The sequence below is a fragment of the Strix uralensis genome, chromosome 5, assembly GCF_047716275.1.
Source record: "Strix uralensis isolate ZFMK-TIS-50842 chromosome 5, bStrUra1, whole genome shotgun sequence".
In the NCBI taxonomy this organism is placed as follows: Eukaryota; Metazoa; Chordata; class Aves; order Strigiformes; family Strigidae; genus Strix; species Strix uralensis.
Genome location: NC_133976.1, coordinates 25,921,871 through 25,948,162, shown reverse-complemented (window position 1 = coordinate 25,948,162; position 26,292 = coordinate 25,921,871). Strand labels below are relative to the sequence as shown.

Below are 26,292 nucleotides of genomic sequence, written 5' to 3'. Positions count from 1 at the left end.
GCTGAGGAGCATGAGTCAGAGAGTGTCTGGGTGGACTAGCCAAGGTCAACCCAGCACACCCATCTACTGTGGTGCTCTACCTCCATTGTAGAGATACAGTAGATGGAATATTGAAGAACTGCTAGGACTACTTGCCACACACTGCTGCAGAGAGCTGAAAAGCCCTTGAATGTCTTAATGTAAATGAAGTGGTTTCACAGCTTCCACAATTGAAGATCTGGATTTAAAAGATAAAAATCTCAAACACAGATTCAACTAGAAGTAGAAGAAAGAAACAAATATAGAAAAAAATCCCCTGAGTTATCCAGTGCTGCCTCAGAACTACACCTGGTTTTATTCCAAGCTCAGAGAAGCTTAAATCCAGGCATAATTATTTTTTTAATATATATATAAATAAAGGGCTTTTTGTCAAAACCACAGCCCAGACAGTTTTTGACAATGATTTGGCTAATGTACCCTGGTGCTTCCCAATGATGCAATTCTGTTTAGATTAAAAACTTCTAAGTTATATGGGTAGCATTTTATTCCACAGAAGAATAAGCAAAGACAGGTGCATTATAATGATCTGGTATGCAAAACCAGCATCTAAGTATTCACCCAAGGAAAGCAGAGACCTGAATTCAAGCCCAGCAGGGGTTTGAATAGGTCTCTTACTTCCTGTGAATAGCACTTTGCTGCCTGAGACTTGTAATCCAGCTGAGTGTACCTGTGATTTACTAGTAACAGACTCGAGAACTCCCTTTCTTGCAATCTCTTCGCCCAGATTTTCTAAAAGTCAGTATCAGAGCAGAAATCTTTAATTAGGTAAGTTGTTATGTGATCTCTGCTTTTCTCAGTCTCTGGAGAGGGAAAATGGGAAATGGCAGGAGCAAACTACCTCTGTGTTACTAAGACTGGCAGAAGAGGAAAGGAAACAGCACAGGCAGGGTGGCTGATGAAGAGGCATCAGAAGAAGGGCAAGAGACAACAGCTTGGGAAGGTACCAAGGTGAAATAATATGCAACTGACTGTCATGTAGGAGTATGATTGGTCACTGCTGACATGAACAGGATCAAGAATCAAAAGGAAGTGAACAAAAGGGAAGATAATTTTTTCTTGGAAAATAGTTGGAAGAACCGTCTGGAAAGAAAACAAATAATATTGGAGACACCAATCTTGTATCTTGAAAAGTTTCATAATACTTTTCAGTTAGTATGAATACAGTCAGAGATTTCAGAACCAAATTCACTCACAGACGAAAAAGAGAAAGGGAGGAAAAAGGACAGCATTGAAGAGTTTGGAACAGGGAGAAGCTTGGTACTTATACTGTGAAAAAGCATTTGGAGAGTTATTTTAAACACCTTCGAAAAGAAATAGCTGAAAAATATTTTGATTCATTAAAAAGGAATGAAATCGGAATTTAAGTCATCTTTAACGCTCAGAACTGAGAAGGGACTCATCTTTGCTGGTCTAGTGATTCCCTTTGGCCATCTGGTGGAAATGGGGTGGAATGGCAAGTTTTAGTAATGGAATGGAATGGACACAATTTGAGAGTATTTTCTTTTTTAAAATTTGGTCTTCCTTTCCATCAGTTAAAAGAATTCAGTGTAGTAAATAAAATGGCATGTCAGATACATAGCACAGTAGATTCAAAACCTGGCAAGCTACAGAATTCAGCTAAATTGCACAGACTAATACTGCCTCTACCATTAGCTCACACACACAAAAAAAAATAAAAGAAAAAAATTTTTTTTTGTTTATTTTCCGTTGACTAGTTCAGACTAGAGCCGCTCAAAACTGCCCACCTGCATACAGAACGGAAGTAATTTTTTCAAAATATTTTTTGAGGGGTTTGAATGCCCTCCTGTGTTCAAGTGGTAAATTGCAGAGTTAATGGAAAGATTTTTTTTCCTTTTTCAAAATGCAGTATTGTCCACCAAAAGCGTTGTAGTATCATAGTGTTTGCTTCCCTTAAGAGAACTCCAAAGAATCTACACTTGTTTCCTTAATTAGCTAGGTAGTTTGTTTTGCTTGCTTTTGCTAGATACTCAAAGTTTGTTTTAAACAGATTATGAGATTTGAAAAATTATGTTTCCTCATTTATTCCAAATAGGGAGTGATTATGTAATTACTTGTGCAAAAGTCAATCTAAAATTTTTGTAATAAAAATATATCCATGCATGGGGTTTCAACTTTGGTTGAAATGGTCAGTGGCTATCTGTCCCTGCTCTAGCTTTTGGGAAGGTCCTTTCTCATGTACTGAATTTTCTTTCATATGTGCCTTTTCAGTACCTACCATTTCAACCAAAGTTCAAACCCCATGCAGTTTCAAAGAGATGTAACAGGAAATGCCAGGGACCCCTGGCCCTCATTCTGAGACATCAAAACAAATCTAGTTGCTGTGCTTTCAAGTTGGGAATCAAAAGTTAATGAACACTTTTGACAGTCATCTCTGTTCTTCAGTGCTGTGTCCAAAACCACGGTTGCCCCACCAGCAGAGGGGATGATGAGAGCAAGGAAGGAGAATGAGGTCTCAACCCAAACCCAAATCAATCATGAATGATGCAGCTGTACATGATGTTACTTTATTTTTCATGTAGCACAACTTACTGGTAATTTTTCAGTGAGCTTCAGCTAAATAATTTACATTTTCTGCTAATGTAATTTTTTCATACATGTTAATCTACCTTTGACCTTGTATATTATCTTTAAGTCACACACAGGTACTTGGGCAATTTAAAAAACAACTGTCAGAGTCTCAGTAGATTTCTACACTGGTAATCAGTACATCTGATTGTCTAGAAATGTATCAAAATATTCAGCTTACTTGAATAAGATGAAAAGAGTATTGGAGAGAAAAGGCTGGAAGACATGCAAGGGTAGCTGCCTGACCAGGCTTCTTCTGGAGTGCCTAAAATGATTAGGTTCCAGACTCACAAAGAAGGTGTGCATGAGCCAGGCCCAGGACTGCAACAGTCTGATCAGACTTCTTCAACAGATGTCTACATGGTGCCTTAAAACAATAACAACGTGAAATCACTACCTGCTCACCTAATCATTTCTTACCCTCTCCCCGTTTTCCTTTTGTCTCTTCTTTAGGTACTATGAAAAGATTCAAACATCCTTGAGAGGAAATTCAAGTGTGATAGTTTAACCTTTAAAAACAATCTACTATAGATTACAGTCTATTGTAGCTTGTGAGAGAGTATGCAGCTTGTATTAATGTTCTCAGGAGGTGGCTCAAGATCTTAGTAGTCATTTGTACTGTTTAATAAATATCATATTCTTTCATCTTTTCTTTCTTCCAGTTTGCAGCTCAGAACCTGAAAATGTTCAATCTGATCCGAAGAATTATACTAGCCTTCTTGTTACATGGGAAAGACCTCGGGTTGTATACGATACCACAATTGAGAGATTTGCTGTCTTTTATCAACAGTTGGATGGAGAAGACCAGACTAAGCATGAGTTTCTGACAGACGGGTATCAGGACTTGGTAACTGTAAACTCTTCAAGATTCATACAAAGGGGGTGATGGCATAGCACTCACTGTTAATTACCTTAAGGGATTAAACAGTAGCTGGGAGCTGATTCAATGAAAAATTACTTCTTTGGCTGCAGCTCACAGAAGCTGTACTTCATTTTTTGACTGTGAAGCCACAAAGACAATTAAAAAAAAAAAAAAAGCGTCTCTTGCCCAGAAGAGATGAAGCTTTTGCGGATTACTGTTCTGATTTGGCTATACTATCCCTGAAAGTTTATGACCGTGTCAATCTTAGAACTCCTTAGCCATAAAACGCTTAGTCAATTAATAGTGATCTGTGCTTTATTGCTCACTGGTGTGCAAAGAATGACCTACACAAGCAACTAATAAGATTCAGTACAATCATATTGCTATAAATACTAAGTTACTGATTACAGCTTCATGCTGTTTTCCTAATGTGATCTGGTCCTCTAAACCTCTTTAAAGACTCATAACTTATCAGAGATAGTGTTATCTAAACTAGTGTTCATCATTAAATAATTACGTAGTTTGGTGTCTTCCATGTAAAAATTCACAAGATTTTCTTTAAAGTTGACTGAAAAACAATTGTGGCATAAAATATAAAAAACAAACATTAGAGGCCTAGAAGAAAGGAGCTTTATAGTTCATATGAAAAATGTGTTATGAAAAAATTAACATTTTCACATATTTGCTACTTACTTGTAAGTAAATGATTAAACATGTTTTTTCTTTTAGGGGGCTATTCTAAATAATCTGCTGCCCAATACAAGTTATGTTCTTCAGATAGTTGCTGTTTGCTCTAATGGTCTATATGGAAAATACAGTGACCAAGTCATTGTTGATATGCCTTTAGAGGACCCAGGTAAGTGGTCTTTTGAGCTTAGTGATCACTTATAGCTGAAAATCTGTACTTGAAGAAGTAGTTTGTTTGCAAACCAGTTAAAATGCGTGGCTATCAAAGTATGCTAAAATGAAATTTCAAAATCGCTGCAGTTAACCTTCAGCATGTTCTTTGCTACTGATATTTTACATGATGTAATTCTCCATTCCTTGTAAACATTACCTATGAAAGACTGCATATTAATTTTTTTAACTCTTAAGAATATTCTGAAAAACACCTTCCTGATTTCAAATCTCACAAGTGTATCATTCAGCAATATAATGTAGGGAAATAAAACCGTGTTTGGTATTATTTCTCTATGGCTCAAACATCATCCCAAAATTAATTCATACAGCCAAAGTATTAAGGAAACAAGTAATACAAACCAAATTTATGACTTATAAATATGTATCAATTGATTTTGAAATTTGATTTCTTATGATTACTTGGAGTTTGATTTCAAAGGGACTTGTGGCGATGGAATTCCCTTGCTTCTTAATGCTGCCTCGCAAAAAATCAAAAGGCCTAACAACCAAATCTTACTGATTTCACAGCCAGATTTAATTCTTCTGCCTGCTGGTAAATATGAAATAATTTGAAACTATAGCATGAAGCTTGATCTTGTCCTTAATAATTCCTCAAATTCAGTGGAAGTTTTAGCATCAGACCCAGTTCTTATCAAAGTGAGTGAGAGCTGTGTTTTTAATTAAGAACCCTGTTACTAATCATAGGAAAAAAATCAAAGATTTTCTGATCATCCAAGAAACCATTTTTTATCTAAAGGCCTGGATTCTTATTGTTTATTTATGGATTCTGTAAGTGCAGTTTTACACTTCATTAAGTCTGTTTAGCTACAGCAAAGTTCTTAGCAATGTTGTGATGTACTTGGGAAAATAGGTCAATTTTTCATTTCAAGGGAACCACATTCCTTTACACCGGGAAAGAATATGATTCTTAACAGTCTCTATCACATGAATTATGAACTAATAATGGTAATAGGCTTATAACAGTGCGTTTTTGTCTGAAGGAGGGGGACACAGGTTCAGGTACAGTACATAAAAATTTTCAATAAACATTTAACTTGTCTTTCAAACACAGTGTATTAAGAAGAATGCATTTTTTGGAGTCCTATGCTAATATCTACCAGAATTTTCCTATTCCTCTTCAGTTTTCTGACAAGTCCACAACAAGGTTCTGATATTCTGCCTGACATTCCACTTTTCTGTTTATCCTTTATCTACCTCTTAGATACTATTTCCTCCACTTCCTTTCCAGAATTTGCTGGTTTTGTGTTTGAAGAATTTTCTCAGATGAGAGTTCATCTACATACCCCCACATCCATTTCTACATGGAATGACAAATAAGCAGCATAGTGTTGTCATTATTAAACAATAGTTCAACAAATCAAGTCAGTGCCGTGCTGCCATCACAACTTTAAACTCTGAAAATAGACATTGCAAAACAAAATCCAATGTAGGCAGTATCCATAGACTAAACTGCCCTACTACTCCTGTTGTATCCCTGCTTTAAGGACAAGTTACATACCACTCTGCTATGTGCTGTGGCTCCTGTTGGAAGGAAGGGTGGATGCAGAGGCAGGAGGGAGGTGGGAGCGCAGGGGCTGGGTAACCACGGAGCCAGCACTGCAGGCAGCACTGCACAGTGCACCTGAGTTGCAAGCACATACTGCTGGGGAACAAACTCAGTGAGAGGGCAATGGGGTGTTCGGTAGTCTGCAGCTAGCCAGTGGTGTAGATACAGCCACTGATCATGGCATCACTGGTGTGTTTTCTGTTGAAGTCATGCAAAAAAAGCAGTGGCTTTGCATTCATCTCAGTAGAAGAAAGAGGGCCTTACATTGGAAATACACACTAAAAAACTAATTTCATCTTCCAGTATATCATCAGAAATCTCTCTGAGATTTGTATTCTCAGATGAGAATTTGGTGCAATAAATGTTATATTTAGCAGTTCTGAGTGAAGGTCTGATATTCTCATGCCTTTTCACACAGAAACACCACTCATTTCTTTTTGTTAAAGAAATGAGAAAATGTAATGGAAGGACACCTAGAAAGCATAACAATGTAAAGATGTGTCTGTATAAAATATGAACAGGTTAGTGTAACTACGAAAATGGTATTTTTGTGTTTTCTGTCATTTGAACATTTAAATATGTCTCCTTAATGTTGCATTAAAACAAATTAATGTATATAAGTATATTCTTATCCTGTGTTTTCTTGGTTTTAAATAAAGCATTGTAAAGAGGAGAGTTAAATAATCTGCCTATCAGAACTGTATAAACACCTGGGTTTTTTTTCAAATTTCAGGCAGTTCTGAAAATTTGCAATAGCTTCAGGTCTGCCTAAGGTTTTTATTTTAGTTTTCTAAAAGCTTCAAAATTGAGGAAGATTATTTCAGGTCAAATTAAGCATTTCAAGGATATTTTAAACTCAAAAAAAACCCAAAATTAAAAGAGAGAGAAATTTATAAATAAAAATGAAATACCAAAATTAATATTTTGCGTGTTTCAGAAAAATTGTTTCTTTGGGATGCTTCCTATCTGAAATGGACACAAAGTTATTAAATGTCTTTGTCTTCTTTTGACACTTCCACAGCAGCACATCTGAAAGCATTGGATAAGGAAAATTCAGGGGAAAATCTCTCCCATGTAATTAGTATGATTCCTGTAAGTGCACATTGCTCTATAAATAAGTTTTCTAGGTGCTGTCTCAACCCTGGATATAATTCTAAAATATGAAAAAAACTTCCATTCATTCCTAATATTAATGTTTATTTGCATACTTACTTTTACTAATTATTTACATCTGAATTAACTGTTGCAAATATTGAAAATATTTGTATATTTAATATTTTAATATTGCAAATATTAGACAACAGAGATATGAGAATGTAGATATCTAATGAGAAAGATTTGTTCAGATAAACTTGCTGGTTACAACTATAACATCAAATTGGTTTTGTGATCTGCTTTATAGATCTTGAGGCAAAAGGGGATTTCTTGGAGCTCCTGCTTGTGAATTTATGAAAGAAAAGTTATCTTCACCATGAAGACATGAAATAGAATTGATTCACATAAAGCATAAGCTAAAACTTTCATTTGCAAGAATTACTCTAAGTAAGACAGTTGAATTAAGATTAAATTCTTTGCAGTCACCTCCAGATAAGTTATCTTCCTGTAAAGAGCTAAGAGCTAAAAATCATGCAGAAGCATTAGATGGGCCCTTTTCCGGGAAGAATTCCGCTTTTAATGAGGGCAGTTTCAGTACACTGTGCAATATAAATCTGGTGTTCAAAAAACTCACAACCATTGTTTTAGCCTTTTCTTTTTGAGATGCTTGCAGGAGAGGGTGTTTCTCATGCCTTCTCCCCACCCTGTGTGGGTGCCTCCCATATGTGGTTAGTGAGGGCTCTGCAGGCTCTGGGTGATCCACAGACCAGATTTAAACCCTCTTGTTCTCATCAGTAAGAGGGAGGACCTCTTTCAGGGCGTGCTCTCTGCCTCAGTTTGTGGAAGCTTCAGGAGCTCTGATATGACATTGGGCAAATGATCATAGTTAAGACCTCTGCTCTTTGGGTTTTTCCTAAACTGTTCAGAATGGCAGCCTTTCATCTTGTGATATAGCATGTGTGAACATTAAAATTGTTTCCAGTTAGTTTCCATTTAGTAAAGCTCACCAGATTCCCTACATGATGTAGATGCACAACCTCCATTGAAAATTAAGGGAATCATGCACATGATTTAGTCAGCTTTGATAAAAATCCAACCTTTATTTTCCAATTTTTTGTTTGCTATTAGAATTGGATTTTGAATGACTATCTAAATGTGTGCTTTGAGTTTCTAGATAACATCTGTATAGCTCTGAAAGTTCTGCAGTAGTTTGTTGTGTAGTTAATATCGATGTTACGTGCTTTTGCTGACACAGGAAATGAAAAATAAGACTATATCTCTCCTCTCATCTTCCTTTGTGTAGACTTTGATTGGTGTTTATCAAAAAAACCCATGCTGGGATATGGCTCTCAAATGCCATCTCCTGCACAACAGCTCATGCTGTCAGCAATGCTTTGTGACGGTCTAACTATGCAATTTCTTTGTAACTTGTCTTCATGATTTTTGTCCCAAAAACCACTAAGCATATCTTAAATGTTTCATTTAGGAGATGCTTTTTTCTAATTTTGTACTGATAAATGTAGAAACTGAAAACTAATTCAATCAGAAGAAACAGGCTTTACTTTTGTTCTTACCATGGTGTTTATTACATAAGACAGTACAGAAATGAAAACAGTTTATGTTGTGCGCATTATTCTACAATTACAAATCAGATCGAGGCTTTTAAAAAGATTTGCATTGAACATAAATATAGGGAAATAGTTACCTTTTTTGTCTTTGTTCTATCATTTCTTCATCTGTCATTAAAATGAACTGTGAAAAGACCTCTACAAAACTTTCTAACTAATGATTTAATTATTTTATTTTAAAATGTAAGCTATAGAATAATCAATATGTGGTTCCAGAAAAAATAAACAAGCTTGTTCATCAACCTACATCAATGGGTTGTTTTTTGGAGGGTGCGGTTCTTCTCCTTGGTTTGGGATCTTAGCAGATTTCTGTAGTCTCCCATCAAATAAAAAACTCAGCCACAGGATTAACAGAGCTTCTGTAAGTGTGTGTCTAATGCTTTTGACAAATACATTTTCTGTGACCAACTAAATATAAATAGGGTTTGTAAAATGCCTGAAGATTTAGTGTTCTTAATATATACATTTTTTATATATGTATGTTAATGCCACTCCATGGAGACAACAGCAAGAAACTACAGATTTCTGCTGGTGGAATTTGAGAGCACATACCCTACTGTATACTCTAGCACAATTAGCACGTTTTATTTTTCTGATTGAATCTGATTAAAGATCAACTCAAGAATAGTGACCACAGAAAGAATGGATAGACTTTCTCTGTACTAAAAACATTTTTCAGATAATTCTATTGATTACATAATACATGGTATGGGTCTACTGTAGGAAGACTTTCAAACTACTGTCTACCATATTTGATTTATATCATTGAGAAGCCAGGGAATATCATTATCTCCTCCACCCTTTCCTCCCCTCTGCTCCCCTCCCCACCCTGTCCCGGAGCCTCCTAGGCTTCCAGGAGTCAGAGGTAAGAATTTTTCTCTATCTTGTTAATGAAAGGTTAATTCAGTACTTGGTAATTTATAAATGTTTGTTACAGAAGAACAATTTATGAAGATTTTGTGCAGCATTGTTTAGTCAAAAGTTTTTTGCATGCTATAATCTACAAATGAAACTGTATAAGCTTGTTAGTTTGATAAACTTTATCTAGTGTATGTTGCATATAATAAGTGTCTCAATTTGTTTTGAAAGGTAGATACGGACAGATCAAAGAGAATACAAATTAAGTCATAGATTCCCATCTGACTTTGCAGAGAGGAGAAGTATAAAGATGACATCTAGTGTATTGAGGAAACTTCATTTGGGAATTGTGGAAGAAATGCAGATGTGGCACTCTCTGTGACGCTGTTGTTAGAACCACTCCCCAGATTGAGACTGGCATTATCCCTTAGTGCAGATCAGCCCTCAGAACACATGCTAGCACTGACGTACAGACAGAGTGCTAGAACATTGCTTAGGAGAAAGCCTTAGGCAGATTCAGAAAGGGAATGGATATTTCTGTGGACAAACAGAGCAGTAAGATGAGTTAATGCTGTGGAAGGGGTATTAGATTTCATCACTGGACACCTATGCCAGTTCCTACCAGAGATTTGTAGGTTTCTTGCAACCTGTTTTGAAGCCTCTCCATCATCAGAAGTACGATATTGGATTTGGCCAAAAAGACAGAGAAAGAAGGTGAGAGACTAAACTCTCTAAACTTAGAGAGAAGAATTTTCATCTGTGCTGTAGGAAATTAATTTCTTGATACTGCTTCAGCTGTTACTTATTTATGAAAAGTGGGGAGGCCTCAAAAGCCTTTAATGTAGTTCTTCACAGAGCGCCGAGTACCTGTTTATTAGGGACTTTTTGTGGCATGTGGTACAACTGGGTTCATGTCCTTACATTAAATCAAGTGAAGTGGGAGTTTGAAAAAGACCTTAAGCACTGGACTCTAGGAAGGCTGGGTCTCCTTGGTCTGCCCTGATGGAGGCAGGCAGCCTCCTGCATGCTGAATATGATAGCATGGCTGTTGTGCTGGTACCTAACTCCAAGCCTGGGCGCAGAAAAGAGGAATTTGCTGCATGAAAATTATAGAACAGATCATTTTACAAGAATATCTTCAGGGCTTTCAGATTAAATGTAGAGAAATAGTTGATTCCCAGACTTATCTTTTTTCTCTCTTCTGTATTTCTGCATTAAACTGTACTTTCTCAGAAAACATGCTCATAAACTTGATTCTCCCTGGCCAGAATGTGGTTCCTCAGTGCAGATCCAACATGTGCTGCAGTATCAAATTAGAGCCAGGCAAATCTGTTGTGTCTGAACATGTCCTGTCTCGATGAGCATTGCTACCCTTAGAGCTAGTCCTCAACCCAGGTGGTAGGCCACTTCTCCAAACACAATCCTACAAAACATCTTAGACTGGGTCTCAATAAACATATTAACTAATCAGTTGAGTCCTTGCAGAATTATAATTCTGTGAATTTAAAATGTTGGATGATATGCTGTGTATTTTTGTTTTATAGAGGCTGATCTCATTCCTGAACTGAATGAAACTGAAGAATATGAGGTATAGCATTCATTCATTTTTAAGAGAGTATTTCAACTACATAGATTTCAACTTAAATTGAAAGGGTATTCTTTGAAAATTTACAAAACTGTGTCACCAACTGAACATATTATCTGCATTTATATATACAAACATATATATTCATATACATACAGCCTTCTCTTTCAGCTAGATTTCTTCATAGATAACTCTGGAGATACCTCACTATTTAGTTCTCTGGGGCTGGAGATACACAGAGAAGTAAGGGATATCTCAGGATATGCCTAAATATTTTTGAAAATGGGGCACCAAGTTACTTTCACCTCCAAGTGAAGTCTGACAAAATTGTTTATTTAACATAATCAAAGCTGTCACCCAGTGTTAGGCTTTTTAGTTTGTTTGAAGAGAAATCTGACTTGGACTTGCTTATAATGGTCTTAGCATATAGTAAACTAAAGTAGGGAGGAAGGTAGTTGTGCTGAAGAGTGAGATTCATGTGTGTCTGCTATCAGCTGAATTTAACAGTCATTCCAAAATTCTTGGAGAGTCATTTACTTTTCTTGAACTCAAGTTAAACTTTACAGTATAACTCTATTTTACACAATTTTGGATGTTTTTATGATAAACTCTGCAGACTTCATATTTGGTGACCAGGTTTCCGGTGTCCCGTCAAGGAGAGAGGTGAAAATACCACAGTGAGGTTTTTAACAGTCACTAATACCAATTTTACAACATGGACAGTTCCTTCAGTAAGACCTACATTTGTATCAAGTAATCCCTCAGAATTTTTATTTTATATTTTCAGTCTATGACCACAATATTCTCACTGAGTGGCAAGTCCTTGTTAGTTAAATAGACAGCCTGTGCTTCCCTGTCTATCTGTTTACCCTCTCTTGTGCTTGTGGACACTGAATAACCAGTAATACAGTTATTTTTCTGTTGATGTGAGCTACGTATCTAGATTATTGTATTGTGTCTGTCAGGACAGTAAGTGAGTGCCAGTGAACGGCAATTTATTTTTACTTGAACCAAGAAAGTTTAAAAGCACAGACATTGCCATACAGAAAGTAGTTTTTCAGAAACAAGGGCCCGTCCAGTCCAGTCGAGGTTTGAGGACACACAGTCTAGGTGTTGCTGTCCCTACATTTTAGGTGTTTAGCCCTTGGAATGAAATCTAAACCTGAGAGTCATGTCTGAGGTACTGTATATTGTGTGAGTGCACTAGAGGTTCCTGGTACAAAAAAGGGACTGCAGTGTGAAGCATGGCTCTAGCCTAGTGGTTAAAGCCCCCACTCTGGGGAGGCTGGATAAAAGCTAACAATTCTTATTAGCTGGGTGCCCCACTTGATATTTATTCGTCAGTGCTTCATCTTGGGCACTTTCTTTCCAAGGCTGTTGATTTTACATTCTTCTCTCTGCTGTGCCCTGTTCACTTCAGTGCAGGAGTGGGAGATCTACTCAGCCTAAAATATAGTGGAAACTGAGGATTTCTTAGACTAATATCTGTGTCCCAGTCTCCTATCTTTTGTGTGTTTTCTCTCAACATCATGCTTTTGAATAAAAACAGGTGGGTATTGCCACCACATCACCAAGCCAGATCTTCAAAAGAAAGAGGTTGCCAACTGTATTTTGAAGAGGCTCTGTCCTGCTGGTGCCTCTTAGGACTATGTGTGCCTATCAGATCAAGTCCCTTCAGAAACTGAAGGTTCCCCTCAATCTAGTTTGCAGAGTTGTGCTCAGACAGGTTTGTTCTGGTGCATTTCTAGATGGTGGCACAGCACAGAGCTGTGAGCGCTGCTGTGTCTTGGTCAAAACGAAAATGCTGAGCAAGTTAGATGCTTCCACATTAGGTTTTTTGATTTGGAGCAGGGAAAGTTGGAGAGGAGACGAAAAGATTTGAACTTAGATCCTCAAGGACGGCCTAAATCCTGATTGAATTTAGGGATGTAATTTTTTGTTTTTTTCTTTTTGGATCTGTCCTTAAAAGTCAAAACTCTAACACAGATTTTTCACAAAGTATCATTACTCATGTTCAGCAAACTAAGGGTCATAACAAGGACTACGTGGTATCACTCAAAACACTTGGGAAACTGTTACACTCATGTGGATCATCCTGAAATCTTTTCCAGAAAACTGAAGATTCAGCGGATTTAAGGACAGGTCATAAATATATTTTACAAATTCTGTTACAATGACAATTTAATTAACATCAGGATATTTGTGCAAATCTCTTAAGACATTCTGATAGCAAAACCATTTTTTCATTGATGTGTACTGCATATACAGTTGCATTTTATTAGGAAAGAGGTAGAGCTTTTTAATGAAGTAAATAAATACTATGAGTGGATTTTGTTTCTCAAACAGAGTAAAAGTAACACAATATTTAAGAAGTTGTAACAGAGGATTTTCTTGTTTGTATTGCAAATAAGTAATATTTTCCAGAGAGAAGGATACATGTTCTTGCAGCTAAATATTTTGCTTTAAGACCAACAGTCTCCTCAAGTGTTGTCCTGTTTTTCCTCTCTTATTTTTATGGAGCCCGGAAAATGTATTATTGCAGTTTTGGTTTTCGTTTGTGTACAGTGTCTATAAACGTTTTTAATTGTCTTTGGCTATGATATTTTTTCAAAGGATGAAGTTGATGAAAAGGAAACAGAGGTGGATGAAGAAACTGCAGTGATTCCTAGCACTGTCAGTACAATAAACCAAATGAGGAAAGCTTTCCAGGTGACTACATCCAGCTACAGTCAAGAAAAAATGGGGACAAAACCCAGTGCAGCTAAAGCAAATAGATACTTAACAAGAGAAGAATTGCATGGTAAGGATGTTTTCAAAGCAGTTTATTACCCTACTTCTCCACCTGTTAGTGAAATTTCTGACGAAGAGGAAGATCCTTTTTTGGAATCCCGAGCAATTACTGGAATTCCTCCTCAACTCATTGACTCCACCAAAGGCGTAGAAGAAGAATACATATACCTTTCTTCAGGCACTGAACCAACAAGAATAACCACTACTGGCCATAGTGACGAAGACTTCTTACTGTCTCCTTTTAAACCTCATCAGAAATCTGATGACTTTTGGAGTTCAGTTCTTACCACTTCTTCAGCACAGCTGATTACAGAGGAGACCTCCCAAGAAGACACCCTTCCTTCAGGAAGCCCAGATATAAGCATGAATGATCTTCTTTCCCAAAGCTCCATTAAGTATGTTTCAGAAGGTGTAGCACCCTCAAGCTCTGATGAGCCTACAAAGCATACTTCTTCCACTGATGGAAATTTATGGTTTCATAATGCTACAGATCTGACAACTCAATCTGTTGATACATCGGATAGCAGGCAATTGTCTCAGACCAGTTACACTGATGTAGAGGGATTAAAGCCAGCAACAGTGCCCTATTCCAGCAGCCCTGTGATTTCACAAGACACCTCAGATGCGGATTTAGAATTGCCACATTATTCTACCTTTGCTTTCTCCTCTGCTGAATTATCACCTCACTCTGTCTCTTCAAGCTCTGGAGAATATGGTTCTGCTTCTGCTGCCAGTGAGGTACTCTCTCAGACAACTCAACCAGTCTATAATGGTGAGATACCTCTTCAACCTTCCTACAGTAGTGAAGTGTTTCCTCTAGTCACCCCTTTATTGTTTGACTCTCAGATGCTCGACACTACCCCTGCTACATCAGATAGTGATGTGACCTTGCATGCTACACCTGTATTTCCCAGTGTTGATGTGTCATTTGAACCCACCCTGTCTTCCTATGATGATGTACCTTTGCTTACATTTTCCTCTGCTTCCTCAAGTAGTAAAATGTTTCACCGTTTGTATACAGTTTCTCAGATGTTTCCACAAAGTGCTACTCCAGCTGTTGCAAGTGATAAGGTGTCCCTGCATGCTTCTTTGACATTGGCAGAGGGTGATACATTAATACAGCCAAGCCTTGCTCAATATGCTGATGTGGTGTCACATCAGAGTACTCATGCTGCTTCAGAGACACTGATATTTGGTCATAATAGAACTCACATATTTTCTCAAGTTGAACCATCCAGCAGTGATTTAAATATGCATGTACTATCTACAATGTCTGAACTTCCTTATGCTTTGTCTAGTAATGTGGGCTCCCTCCAAAGCTTTACTGTTTCCTATGACTCCGCAGAATTTGTGCATGATTCTGTTGACGTATTTCGTCAAGATCCTTTATTTAGCAGCTATAACAATGTACTGGTGCATAAACCTTCTTCTGTAATGTCACAAGCTGATACTTTGCTACAGCCTACGCGCTCTCTATCTAGTGATATGGATTGGTCTGAAGCATATTCTGGTAGTGAGTCCCTTTTGCCTGATACAGATACTTTGACGGTACTTAACGTTTCTTCCTCTGATTCTGTAGATGAAATTACATATGAATCATCTGGGTTTAGTAATGTTAATAAGATGCTTCAAAAAGGTGATGTTATATATGGAGATGAGAGAGAACTGAAAATTTCCTCTTCTTTAAGTGAAATGGCTTCCAGTGCTGAAAGTAAAGGGATACCTGAACTTTCTACATCTGTTTCTAATAATGATGTAATTAAGCAGAATACGTCTCTGCAAGAAAGCCCACTTCCTGTTTCTAGCACAAAGGGAATCCTTCCAGTCTCTCTTGCTTTTCCCACTACTAAGATATTCGATCATGATATTAGTAAACTTACAGAAAATCACCTTTCCGTTCAGCCTTTGCATGTTACAACTCCGGCCTTTGATGACACTTTGCTTAAACCTATGCTTAGTGCAAGCTCAGATCAAGCTCTCTCTGCCCCTGCTTATAGCAAAATGTTATCCTCGACTCAGCCGTACTTTTATGAGACCTCAACTACATTAAATAATGAAGCATTACCGCAGTCCTCCTTCCAATCTTCTGGTGATGGCACTCTGCTTAACACAGCTGCAGTTGTGCCTAGTGATCCAATATTGGCTGAAAGCTCCAGGGTTCATAAAGATAGTTCTACATTTGACCAAATATTGCATCAAATGGCACCAGGTTCTGCTACAACTGAAACCATGCTGCATTCTACATCTGCACCTTCTGTTGCTGATACGTTGCCAAACACTTTTAGTAAGCCCACAGCGTCACTTCAAGGTTTACCTGTTTCTTATGCAAGTGAGGAATATGTTTCATCCAGTTTGTTTAACAGTGAAGATGTTCAGCAGGTTATGCCTTCATTGTACAGTAGTGATGTTTCATTACAGCTGACCAGTTTAGAAAGTACAAATGCCTTTCCCCCCCAAGCAGTGAATGCTGTAACAACTCCTTTCCTAATAGGTGATACATTATCACATGTAGCTACTCCTGCAGACAGTCATATCTCTTCAAGTGTTTTTGAAAGAAGTGAGGCTGCCAGTGTCTCTTCAAGTTCTACATTTGGTTTTGATCCTGTACATATGCCTGCAGTTGTTTCTGATTCTGACGTGTCCATTCATCACACTCTTCCTTTACCAAATGTACATATTTCTGTTACGGCTGTTCCTGCCAAAAGTGAGATCCCTGTAAGTTTGAGTAGGTTGCTGGTTCCTTCTAGAGAATCCTCTGGGTTGTCTCCCAGTATCATGTCCAGTACCGATTTGTGGCCTTCTGTAGTTGAGGATGACTACGATGAATATGATGATGGCTTCCCTGTAAGTAACTGTATCTCATGCACTTCCCATAGAGAAGCTCAGGATATGGTAGTAGAGGAAGAAAATACAAAGGTAAACAATAACAAGGATCAGAGTAACCTAATTATAAGCTCACATTCTGAGAAACCCGAAGAAGAAGAGAAAATTTCAACTGCTGCATCAGACAGTCAGATAAACCATGCCATGGACAGACATAATTATACATCCGTACCAACTTTGACAGCAAGTGTGATACCTAAGAAGCACAACGAATCAACAGTTTTGGAGAACCACATTCAGACTGCTAGTGTCCAGTTGCAAAACACATCAGAGTCTAAGTCTTGGGCTGTTTTTACAAGTGATGAAGAAAGTGGTTCTGGCCAAGGTACCTCAGATAGCCTTAATGATAACGAAACTTCAACAGATTTCAGTTTTCCTGACCTTAATGAGAGAGACACTGAAGGGGCAGTTGAAGCAGGTAACTCAGAATTAACTCCTGGATCATCACAGTCATCAACCTCATCTGTTACTAGTGATCACTCATCAGTATTCAACATCTCTGAGGCAGGTTAGTTATGGATAAGTCTAATGAATGCCGTGGAAAGCTGTGAGGGGATACTTTTGTGCCATAGAGAATGAGAAGGTTTATCTACATATAATAAAAGGAGAATATCACAGTGCCAGTGGGTGTGATTAAGGAAGCATTGGGGAACAGGGGGTGCATGCTGAGCTGGCTATCTTGTGAATGCTACTTCTGGCTACTTAAAACTGCACCTGAGATATTCTTCAGTAAAAAGACTCATGCTCTGCTTTTGGATAGATGTGTACTGTCAGCAGAAGTTGGGTGATGCATAATCTAAAATCAGAATTTGTTTCAATGTTAATTGTTTAATTTTAGTTTTAAAGGTTTGAAGGATGTAAGTTCTCTGTACAAATATAAGTGCTGCCCTTATGGAAATACACCAGAGGAAACCATGCCTCTGCCAGAGGAAACATACCTCTGAGATTCTGGTTTTTAACTTACAGCAGCACATTTCCTCCTTGTGGGTTTTTTTGTTTTTTCTAAGATGTATTGAGCAAGGAATAAGATGCTTCAGTTTGATTCTGATTCATCTTAACTCATAAAAACATTCATTTGCATTCTTACTCTGTATGCCACCTTCAAATTTCAGTGAGATGCAGACTTTTTGTGCCAGATTTGCATATTTCCAAAATACTTAGAGCCAGATTCTCCTGTACCTGCTTATATTTAGTGCTGTTTTCCTATGTAGTCCTCTTAAAGTCAGTGAGAGTATTTGTGATCTGTGATTCCAAGGATAAGGTCAGAAGGCAAAACTGAACCTCACATAGATAAAAACCTGATAAAGCATTTCTTTTGTATTTAAAAATGCATTGTGGAATACCTGAAATATTCAGACACATAATTTGCATTGCCTCTTGCTAGACTATTGAAGAGCCATGAGTAAAATCAGAAACAATCTATGGTGTTTGAAAAGAAAACAAAAAAACAGCAAGCAAGGTTAAATTGGTATTTTAGAAAATAAACTGAACTTCCATTAAGTACTCACAGCATCTGTAGAGGGCAGTATTATTCAGCTAAACCCACTAAGAAATGGAATCCACAAGGCTTGGGAAATTTTCAGCCCAGTGCTACAAGTACACAGTTAAATCACATGAGGTCGTATTACTCATGAGCAACAGAATACTAATACGAAAAGGTAATAAACTGATACTCTGTGTAGCTAGGGCTAGTAGAATGTGAAAAATAGAAAATAAAATAAAATAGAAAACATACTGAAATTAGTAGGAGTCCTAACAAGGTAGGTATTATAAAACTGAATCAATAAGTGAATTAGTAGGTAAGTAGTTACCACATTGTGTAAAATGCATAACATTGCTTTAAAAATCAGCAAAAAGAACATCAGTATTTCAGAATTTATGTTACTAATGTGAATGAGTGTTACCATAAGAGATTTATAGTTTACATAATGGGTGTTATTTGAATTGTTACTGATAGTAACTCAGAAGGGATTATACATTCCTGGAGTAGTAGTAATAGTAGTACAACAGACTTAGAGTTTGTCTTCTAGATATCATTGAAAGACACTATACAGTATCATTTCATGTACATTATTCTTTCCAATAAATGATGCCACATATTGTCTTTTAATAAACTGGAAATTCAATGTGAGCATGTCTAACATAGTCTCCTGTAAATCAAAGACATCTTTGCTTAATTAAATTATAAAGAAATGAAACAAAACCAAACCAAACAAAAAACCCTCTCAGCTGAGAATTTGTTTATGCATTGCAGTGAATTCACCAGAAACTGATGAAATATCTTCTTGTGACCGTTACAGAAAAAATTGTCGTTTAAACTTTTCCCCATCTTTGTAGTTGTTAATGCATATTTATGCTTGTTCTGAACTAGGGCTTTCTCCGTAAGACCTCTATGGCTACCTAAACCTTTCAACTTCAGTTGAAAAACTGTAAGAGAAATTAATATAAACAAATATGCAGAGGATCCAAACACATCAATTATTAAGAAGTGATGGAATCTACTATAGATGAGACCACCTTTTCAGCTGCCATCATTAGAGCGATGGCCAAGAAACACCCCATTACAGGAGAAGCCTGCTTTTCATTCCTCATAGAAAGAATCCTAATAGGGTTTGGTCATGCAGCTTGCAGGAACCCTGTCATCACACAGATAAGACTGGGTTTTACTCTGTGAATTAGTCCAGAGTTGGATAAGCAAGTGTGAGTGCTTCAAAGGGATTATATTCTGATCTCTTGTGCATACCCATAGTTTCTTCTTAAATCAGTAGAAAATTCTGATTTTAGCCTACTCACCAGAAACTGAGGGACAGATTTTTCAGAAGCAACTTGTGCCTGCAATCGCTTTGGCCACTGAGCTACAGGATTTAAAGAGTAGTGATTGATTTGGGTGTTAGAGTACTTTGAAATAAAACCAAGAAAATATCTGCAAGGTCAGAGCCTAAACCTTTCTGCATATAAAGCCCTGAAAGTCCCTAAACTCAAGAAAATAAAAGCAATCAGAGAGCTGCCTTGAAATCTGTACTGTGTGAAGCTATTTGGTTTTTGACATCCTATTTAGCACGTGTGATTTGTTGTCTTTTTTTTCAGATCCAACTCCATTCCCTCCTCCCTTTTGTCAGAAAGATTTTTATTCATGTAGAATTGGTCCCTTGAAATCCCAGTGAAGTGCAGCTGATTTCTAGACAGCAAAATCTGCTCCCATGCAGAACATTCATTGAATTTGGACTGTTCACAAAAGTAGAAAACATTCTTAGAAAATCTAGGGCTACAATTCTAGCAAATGCAAAAGTGGTTATTTCTGTGTTTTAATTCATATAATGGTCACAGATCACAGTAAACTGCACAGATTGAAAAGAATCAGTCATTTTTTGTCAAAATCACAGTTTTAAACTGTTTACTTCTTGAATTATGACGAAAGTTAAAAACGCAGGATTGGTCTTGTCTACCATTGTGCTCCCTTATTTAATGAGATTATGAAATTCATTGTTTTAATCTTCATACACATTCCTATGCCCAAATATTTCTGTCACCCGGCATTACAAGGCTAACAGAAACGTGAAATCTAGACAATATCTAAATAATATTTTGATCACCTGTAAAGATGTAGGTGGAGGTAGGAAATTTAATTCTGGCTCCAGTATAGTTGGGGGAGGAAGTACTGCAATTGGATTCAAGGGAAGGAGGATATAGCTGTAAAGCAAGTTACAGAATGGGTATTAAAATACTGAAGGCTTAACTGCAATGCAGCAAGCACACAGGGACTATTGTAAAAAAATTTTCCTGTTAAAATATTAGCCAGAGAAGTGATTTGCATTATATGAGAGACAGTTTAATATAAAAATGTTCTTTACCCATTCCCATTTTATATATTCAGATTCCTTAACTCAGTTGGCTTTCAGCTAATAAACAGATGAAAATAAAAAACATTCTTCTCCTATATTTTAACAACAATCTGCTATTCTTACAAAGAGATGTCTCCACTGCTGGAAGGCTGAATCACATAAGCTTGAACACTTTGCTTTACCCTCTTCTGCTTATTTTCTGTAAGCTGGTTTGCAAATATATGCACTTTCTGCAGTACCTAGTAAAAAATAGAGGTAAGTGGTTTTAAGTAGGCTCATAAGACACATTCACTTGTGCTGTGCATTTCTCAGAATTTAAACATGGACTGTTTCAATTTTCTCTGACTGCAGAGGCAAGTAATAGTAGCCATGAGTCTCGTATCGGTCTAGCTGAGAGTCTGGAATCAGAGAAGAAGACAGTTATACCACTTGTGGTCGTATCAGCCCTGACTTTTATCTGTCTAGTGATTCTTGTGGGTATTCTCATATACTGGAGGTAAGTTGTTTTTTGGTTGTTTTTTTTTTTCAGTTCTAAAGAGCTCTGATTTGAAAAATGTGATTGACATTATTGAGCTGGTTTACAGGAGGGAGACTGGATCTTGTCTCTCACTGTCTTTGTATTGTTTCCAGTGCTGCAGTGACATAAAGCTGGCAAAATAGGGTGGTTTCTCTCCGAAATGCTTAACTACAGTTCTTTTTGGTTGCAGAGGATGAAACCATTGCAAATAGTTTATTTCCATGTTGAGAGATTTTAGTAAACAATTACTTGTGATAATTAATGCCTAGAGGTCAAGTGACTTAACAGAGCACTGGGAAGAACAGGAGGAGGAAGAAAAATAAATAGGATGATATGGTTTGTTTCCTATCTTTCTAATCTTTTAACAGTTAGAAAAGGTAGTTGTCAATTTAGGATTAGAATCTATGATCAACAGGACAATGTGAATAAGCAATTCATATAGGACTGTAGGAGTGTGCTGTAGCTGACATTGTGTGCAAGACAGAAATGGGATAGTTTAATTATAGTGTAACAGTATAAATGCTTTAAGATCATTTACTGAGTAGCTCTTACAATGTGCTGTGATTAAAAGGTTGTTCTACTTTGTGATTCTGCCAAAACAAGATTTACCCCCTAGCCTTGCAAACCATTCAGCAGGTAGCTAAGGATGCATTTCATGTGTGCACACATGCTCAGGTTCCCTCATGGGCATGTTTCTGTGTGATTTGTTAAACTGATAAGACAGAAAAAAATATTAGGCTAAAGAGATATGATAGCTATAAGAAGTCATGATAACATAAGCAGTGAGGGCAAAAGACTGTATCTATACTGTGAAATAAAGCAGACCAGCTGGCATGGCACAGCTGTCTTCCACACAGCTTAAGTCTCTTCCCTCACAGGGGGAAAAAAACGGAGTGGCTACATTCACATCGCCTACTGGGGATGGTCTGTGCCCTGTGCCAACCCCAAACTGTGTCAAGTGTCATACAAAATAATGCAAGTTGGCCTGAGCTAAAAGCATACCAGGAGTCTAGTTAGCCATGTGACAGTATGTGGCAGTGCTTAAGCCTTTGGCTCTGTTTCATTGGTTCTAGATAAAGCCAGAGAGTCTTCCTAGGGACATGTCTGCTTAAGCTCTCATAGGGCTCATAGTTCATGCACAGCCCTAACACCTTCTTGAGTGTGCAGGTTGCCAGAGAGGAAACACAGTGGTGGTCCAGAAGAGGGAACTAAGTTGCAAAAGCTTCCTGCCATGGAGATTCTTGCCATTTGGTGATTGTCAGGCATCTGATCCTGTTAGTGCTTCTGCAGTGCTAACACGTAAACTGGCAGCAAGAAACAGGACCTTGCTCTTCCAGAACCTCTACGAACAAGGGGGAAGGCAGGACTAAACATCTCACAGATGCTTCCAGTGCTTGTTTCTTCTTTTTTTTTTCGCTACTCAATCCTGCTTAATCTAAAATGTATAAAAGCGATGAAGAACCAGGAACTAGACCCCAGACTGCCCTTTCCAAGCTACTGACTACTGTAATCTCTAGGCCGTGATGTCAGGGTTGTGCTTACTGACTTTTCTTCTAGTCTCCTGACACTGGTTTTCTATCGGCCCAGCAGGGTATGTCCCACATGGTGACAGAGTACAACCCATCCCTGAACAGACTAGGCTTAAGAAATTGAGTTTCAGCTTCCTTTGTTCCAGTCAAGTGTGCTAGCGAGCCAGACAGCCTTCAGCTTGATTAAAGACACTTTTGAGCACTGAATTTTCATATAGATTTCTTCCTTCCAAAGAAGTAGTTAATTGCCTTAAGAATCGCACAACTCATTTCTTAGTTTATGTCTAGTTGGATAATTAAACTGTCCATCACAGGATTTCCAGCGAACCACTTTCATACTGAGAACCTTTTCCTGTCTTTCATGTTACATGACATCAACATTCATATTCATCTTACTATCCCTGATGCTAACTAGTATGTGAAATCTCTTCTATTTGCCAAAGAACACCATCCATTTTAAGACCCAGATTGTACAGTGCAGTTCTAGTAATCCTGCACGTTACAAGCTTGTTTTTGTCAAATAACATTGTGTTCATTTTGTATTCTTTCTCTGGGAATGAACAATTCTGTAACATAGGTCTTTCAAAATAAAACAAAAATCCCTTTAGCAGTAATATCTTCTTGACTTGAATTTAATCTTTTCTGTATTTCTTATGTACTACAAAATAAAATATGGAGCTCTTTTTTTGTTAATCCTCAAGAAAATTTTCTTGGCATTATGATAACACCAGTGACATGTTTCTTATTTCAGAGGAATGAAACATAAAGAGTACGTATTGTAGGTAGGACTTTGTGGCCCTCTTTCAAAGCTGCTAAGACCCTCATTTCTTTTTAAAGCCTGGGAAAAATCAGAACTTCATTGCTATGCAGTTTTTATTAAGCCTGGAAAATATTATTATAAAGTTGATAGGAACTTTTATTGTTAGATTTAGGGGGTTTTTAAATAATTGATGTAAGCGGTCAGTGTTTCTTTTTATAATGCTTTTTTTTAATGTGGGCCAATTATTTTCACTTATTAAAGTTCATAAAAAGTTTAGGTTTGCAAGAAGTTATTCTATATTCCTTTGGCAATGGTACTCAAAAAATTGCATTGGTATATCCTAGCTGGGTATTTGAGTGAATAGTGCTTTGAGTTGTTTCTGCTATTACCTCCTAATTTGAATATGCAAAAGGTGTATTTAGTATGGAAAACTTGTGTTATTTGGTTTAAAAACAAATAACTACCAAGAGCAACAAGTTCTAGTTCCTCAAGGTTAAAAAAAAAGGCAAAATTATTTTGTTCTTCACTTGAATGACTTGTATTAGAAAAATAATTCTGTACCATCTGTTGTTTGGGTTTGGATTGTTTTTTTTTTTACATGAAATTGTTAATCAGCACTAGAGGAAATTCCCCAATCTCTTCACTATCTCATTAGGCACAACTTCAAGCTTTCTGTGATAAAATATTCATTTCTCTGACAGGGATGAAAACTTTTAATGGCAATATTGTCTAAAGATTGTCTAATTGCCGGTAGGAAAATACGCAATTTTGAACTACGCTAGTTCTGTCTATTGAATCTTTTGTAATTCAAACAATTTTCAAGCAATGTCATTTTCCTTTCATTTCTTCAGCATGATTAAGATTACAGTGGAATAAACAAGGAGAAGATTCTTTTGCCTGTTTAGCGGCCTTGTTGTCCGGATAGATTTTTTGCAGCTTTAGAGAGAATTGTCTGTCCAAATCTAGTGTCTATCCATCTCTCTCAGTATCTATCTACTTGATTGACTCCTTGCAGCAGATATGCAGCAGGGATATTTGAATCTCCTTGCTCTCTTATTTTCATTTCTAGATGGCTTCATCATTCCTATATTGCTGAATTAACCATATCTGTTAAGGTGACTTAAATTGAAAGTTTCTCTGTGCCGACATATAATAAACTGGAATTGCTTATATGTACTGTTTTGGAACAGTTCATAGAAGTGATGAATGAAAATAAACTTGATGAAATATGTATAGGAAGAAATGTCAGGCTAGTTGTGCAGGCCAATTTTTATAATGGTTATCATAAGAGCTTGGAAAGTAGTAAAATTGTAACAGTTGTCAGTGGGAGTTGTACCATTTAAGATTATTTTTCAACAAATATATGTGAATCTCAGTAAGACACTATCTCTAATAATGTGACCAGCAAACTGCTAATGCAGTTCCAGCTACATTTGCATCTGTAGACATACTGAATATCAACTAACTGACATGAAGTCTCCTAGAAGTAACATGACAGCAATGCTTCAAAAATGACCAACCCAATGACAGACAGAACCCTGAGTAGTCATTTAAATTTTAGCTTTCCTCTACCACCCTGTGTCTTTGAAACACAACTGTCAGAGAATGTTCATTTTCTTATCCATGACCTGAACTGATATGTTGAGTCCTGTGTTAGCTTTATGGGAACTGAGTTGAGAACCCTCTGTAAGGATAGTTAAACTCGCACATGCAGAGACACACTATAAACGTATTTAAATTTACAAAGACCACACTCATCCATTCATGAAGGAAAAACTTGTCAACCATGTGACGTCAAATTATAAATGTGTTAATAAAATTTTAAAAATGAAATTTCAGCTGACAAGCACTTAAAAATTAATTGGAACCATTTGAAAATGGAATAATTGGAATTGTTGGATTCACTGAGGATCCATTTAAAGATCCTTTGGATCCATCAGATCTTTAAATGATTGGAAACATTTAAAAATAAATTCTAATAAGTGTTTGAGAATACCTACTGGCAGATATCCTGTGAGCACAAAGACCCTGAAATTCTCAGAGAAAGAAGCAGTCGTGCCTCTAAGACCATTCTGGGCGAGCAGTGGATGTGCAAACCCATCCTGTCTCAGATGCCTCTGACTTCCGGGGTTCAACTCCCTTCCTCAGCTGACACAAGCAGTGAACACCCTGCACGTGTGCACACTCACACACGCTCAGCACTTCGCTGACAATCCCAGTCAAGCTCTGAGTAGTCCCTGCCCCAGGGGAGAAGTAGGCAGCACATATCCTCGGCCAAGGTCCAAGGACTTGCATGCCAGAGAAAGTGTCCTCCAGTCTGAGGCATAGTCTTGTCCCAAGTAGTTCACATTTAAGTGTTCATTCAGATCCTGTTAAACTGAAGAGCTGCTGCTGCATACCTTCCTGTACAGATACAAACACTCTAATTAATTCAGTGGCTTAGCACTATCTCCATATGTAAAGTGTGTGTTCAAAGAAGTGTGGTGTCTAAATTACAAATTACAGTTTTAGGTTGAAGATCTAAATGCTGTGATGAAAGGTGTAAATTAAATAATCAGGTTAACATTGAGTGATGGGACCTTTGTCTGGAAGTTTGAAATAGTCATCACTTTTTTCATTAACAACAAGTGATAATTAACGAGACATGATTATTAACATTAGGTTTAGTCATGAAGGCTTTCACTGCGGATGCAGAAGCAGATGGAGTGCCTATTTATGAGTCTTATTACAGGTTAAGTCAACTGCTATGAATTTGTCTCCCAAATGTGCTAAGGGTGTAATTTATTTTCAGTCACAATTAACTTGTTAAAGATTAAAGATACAGTGGCTCAGTGAGGGATAGTGAATGTAT

At 37.3% G+C, this 26,292-nt stretch overlaps 1 protein-coding gene across 7 annotated transcripts in view; it reads left to right on the top strand.

Moving 5' to 3' along the window:
• PTPRZ1 (protein tyrosine phosphatase receptor type Z1) overlaps window positions 1-26,292 on the top strand; it is a 143,923-nt gene that overhangs the window by 91,271 nt on the left and 26,360 nt on the right. For 4 of the 7 annotated variants that reach the window (XM_074870174.1, XM_074870171.1, XM_074870172.1 and 1 more), the window contains exons 9-13: window positions 3,288-3,472; window positions 4,217-4,343; window positions 11,080-11,123; window positions 13,734-17,301; window positions 20,987-21,131. In XM_074870174.1, the coding sequence (XP_074726275.1) occupies window positions 3,288-3,472; window positions 4,217-4,343; window positions 11,080-11,123; window positions 13,734-17,301; window positions 20,987-21,131 (4,069 nt within the window). The remainder of the gene's footprint in view (window positions 1-3,287; window positions 3,473-4,216; window positions 4,344-11,079; window positions 11,124-13,733; window positions 17,302-20,986; window positions 21,132-26,292) is intronic. The other 3 variants (XM_074870176.1, XM_074870175.1, XM_074870173.1) reach the window with 2 other exon arrangements.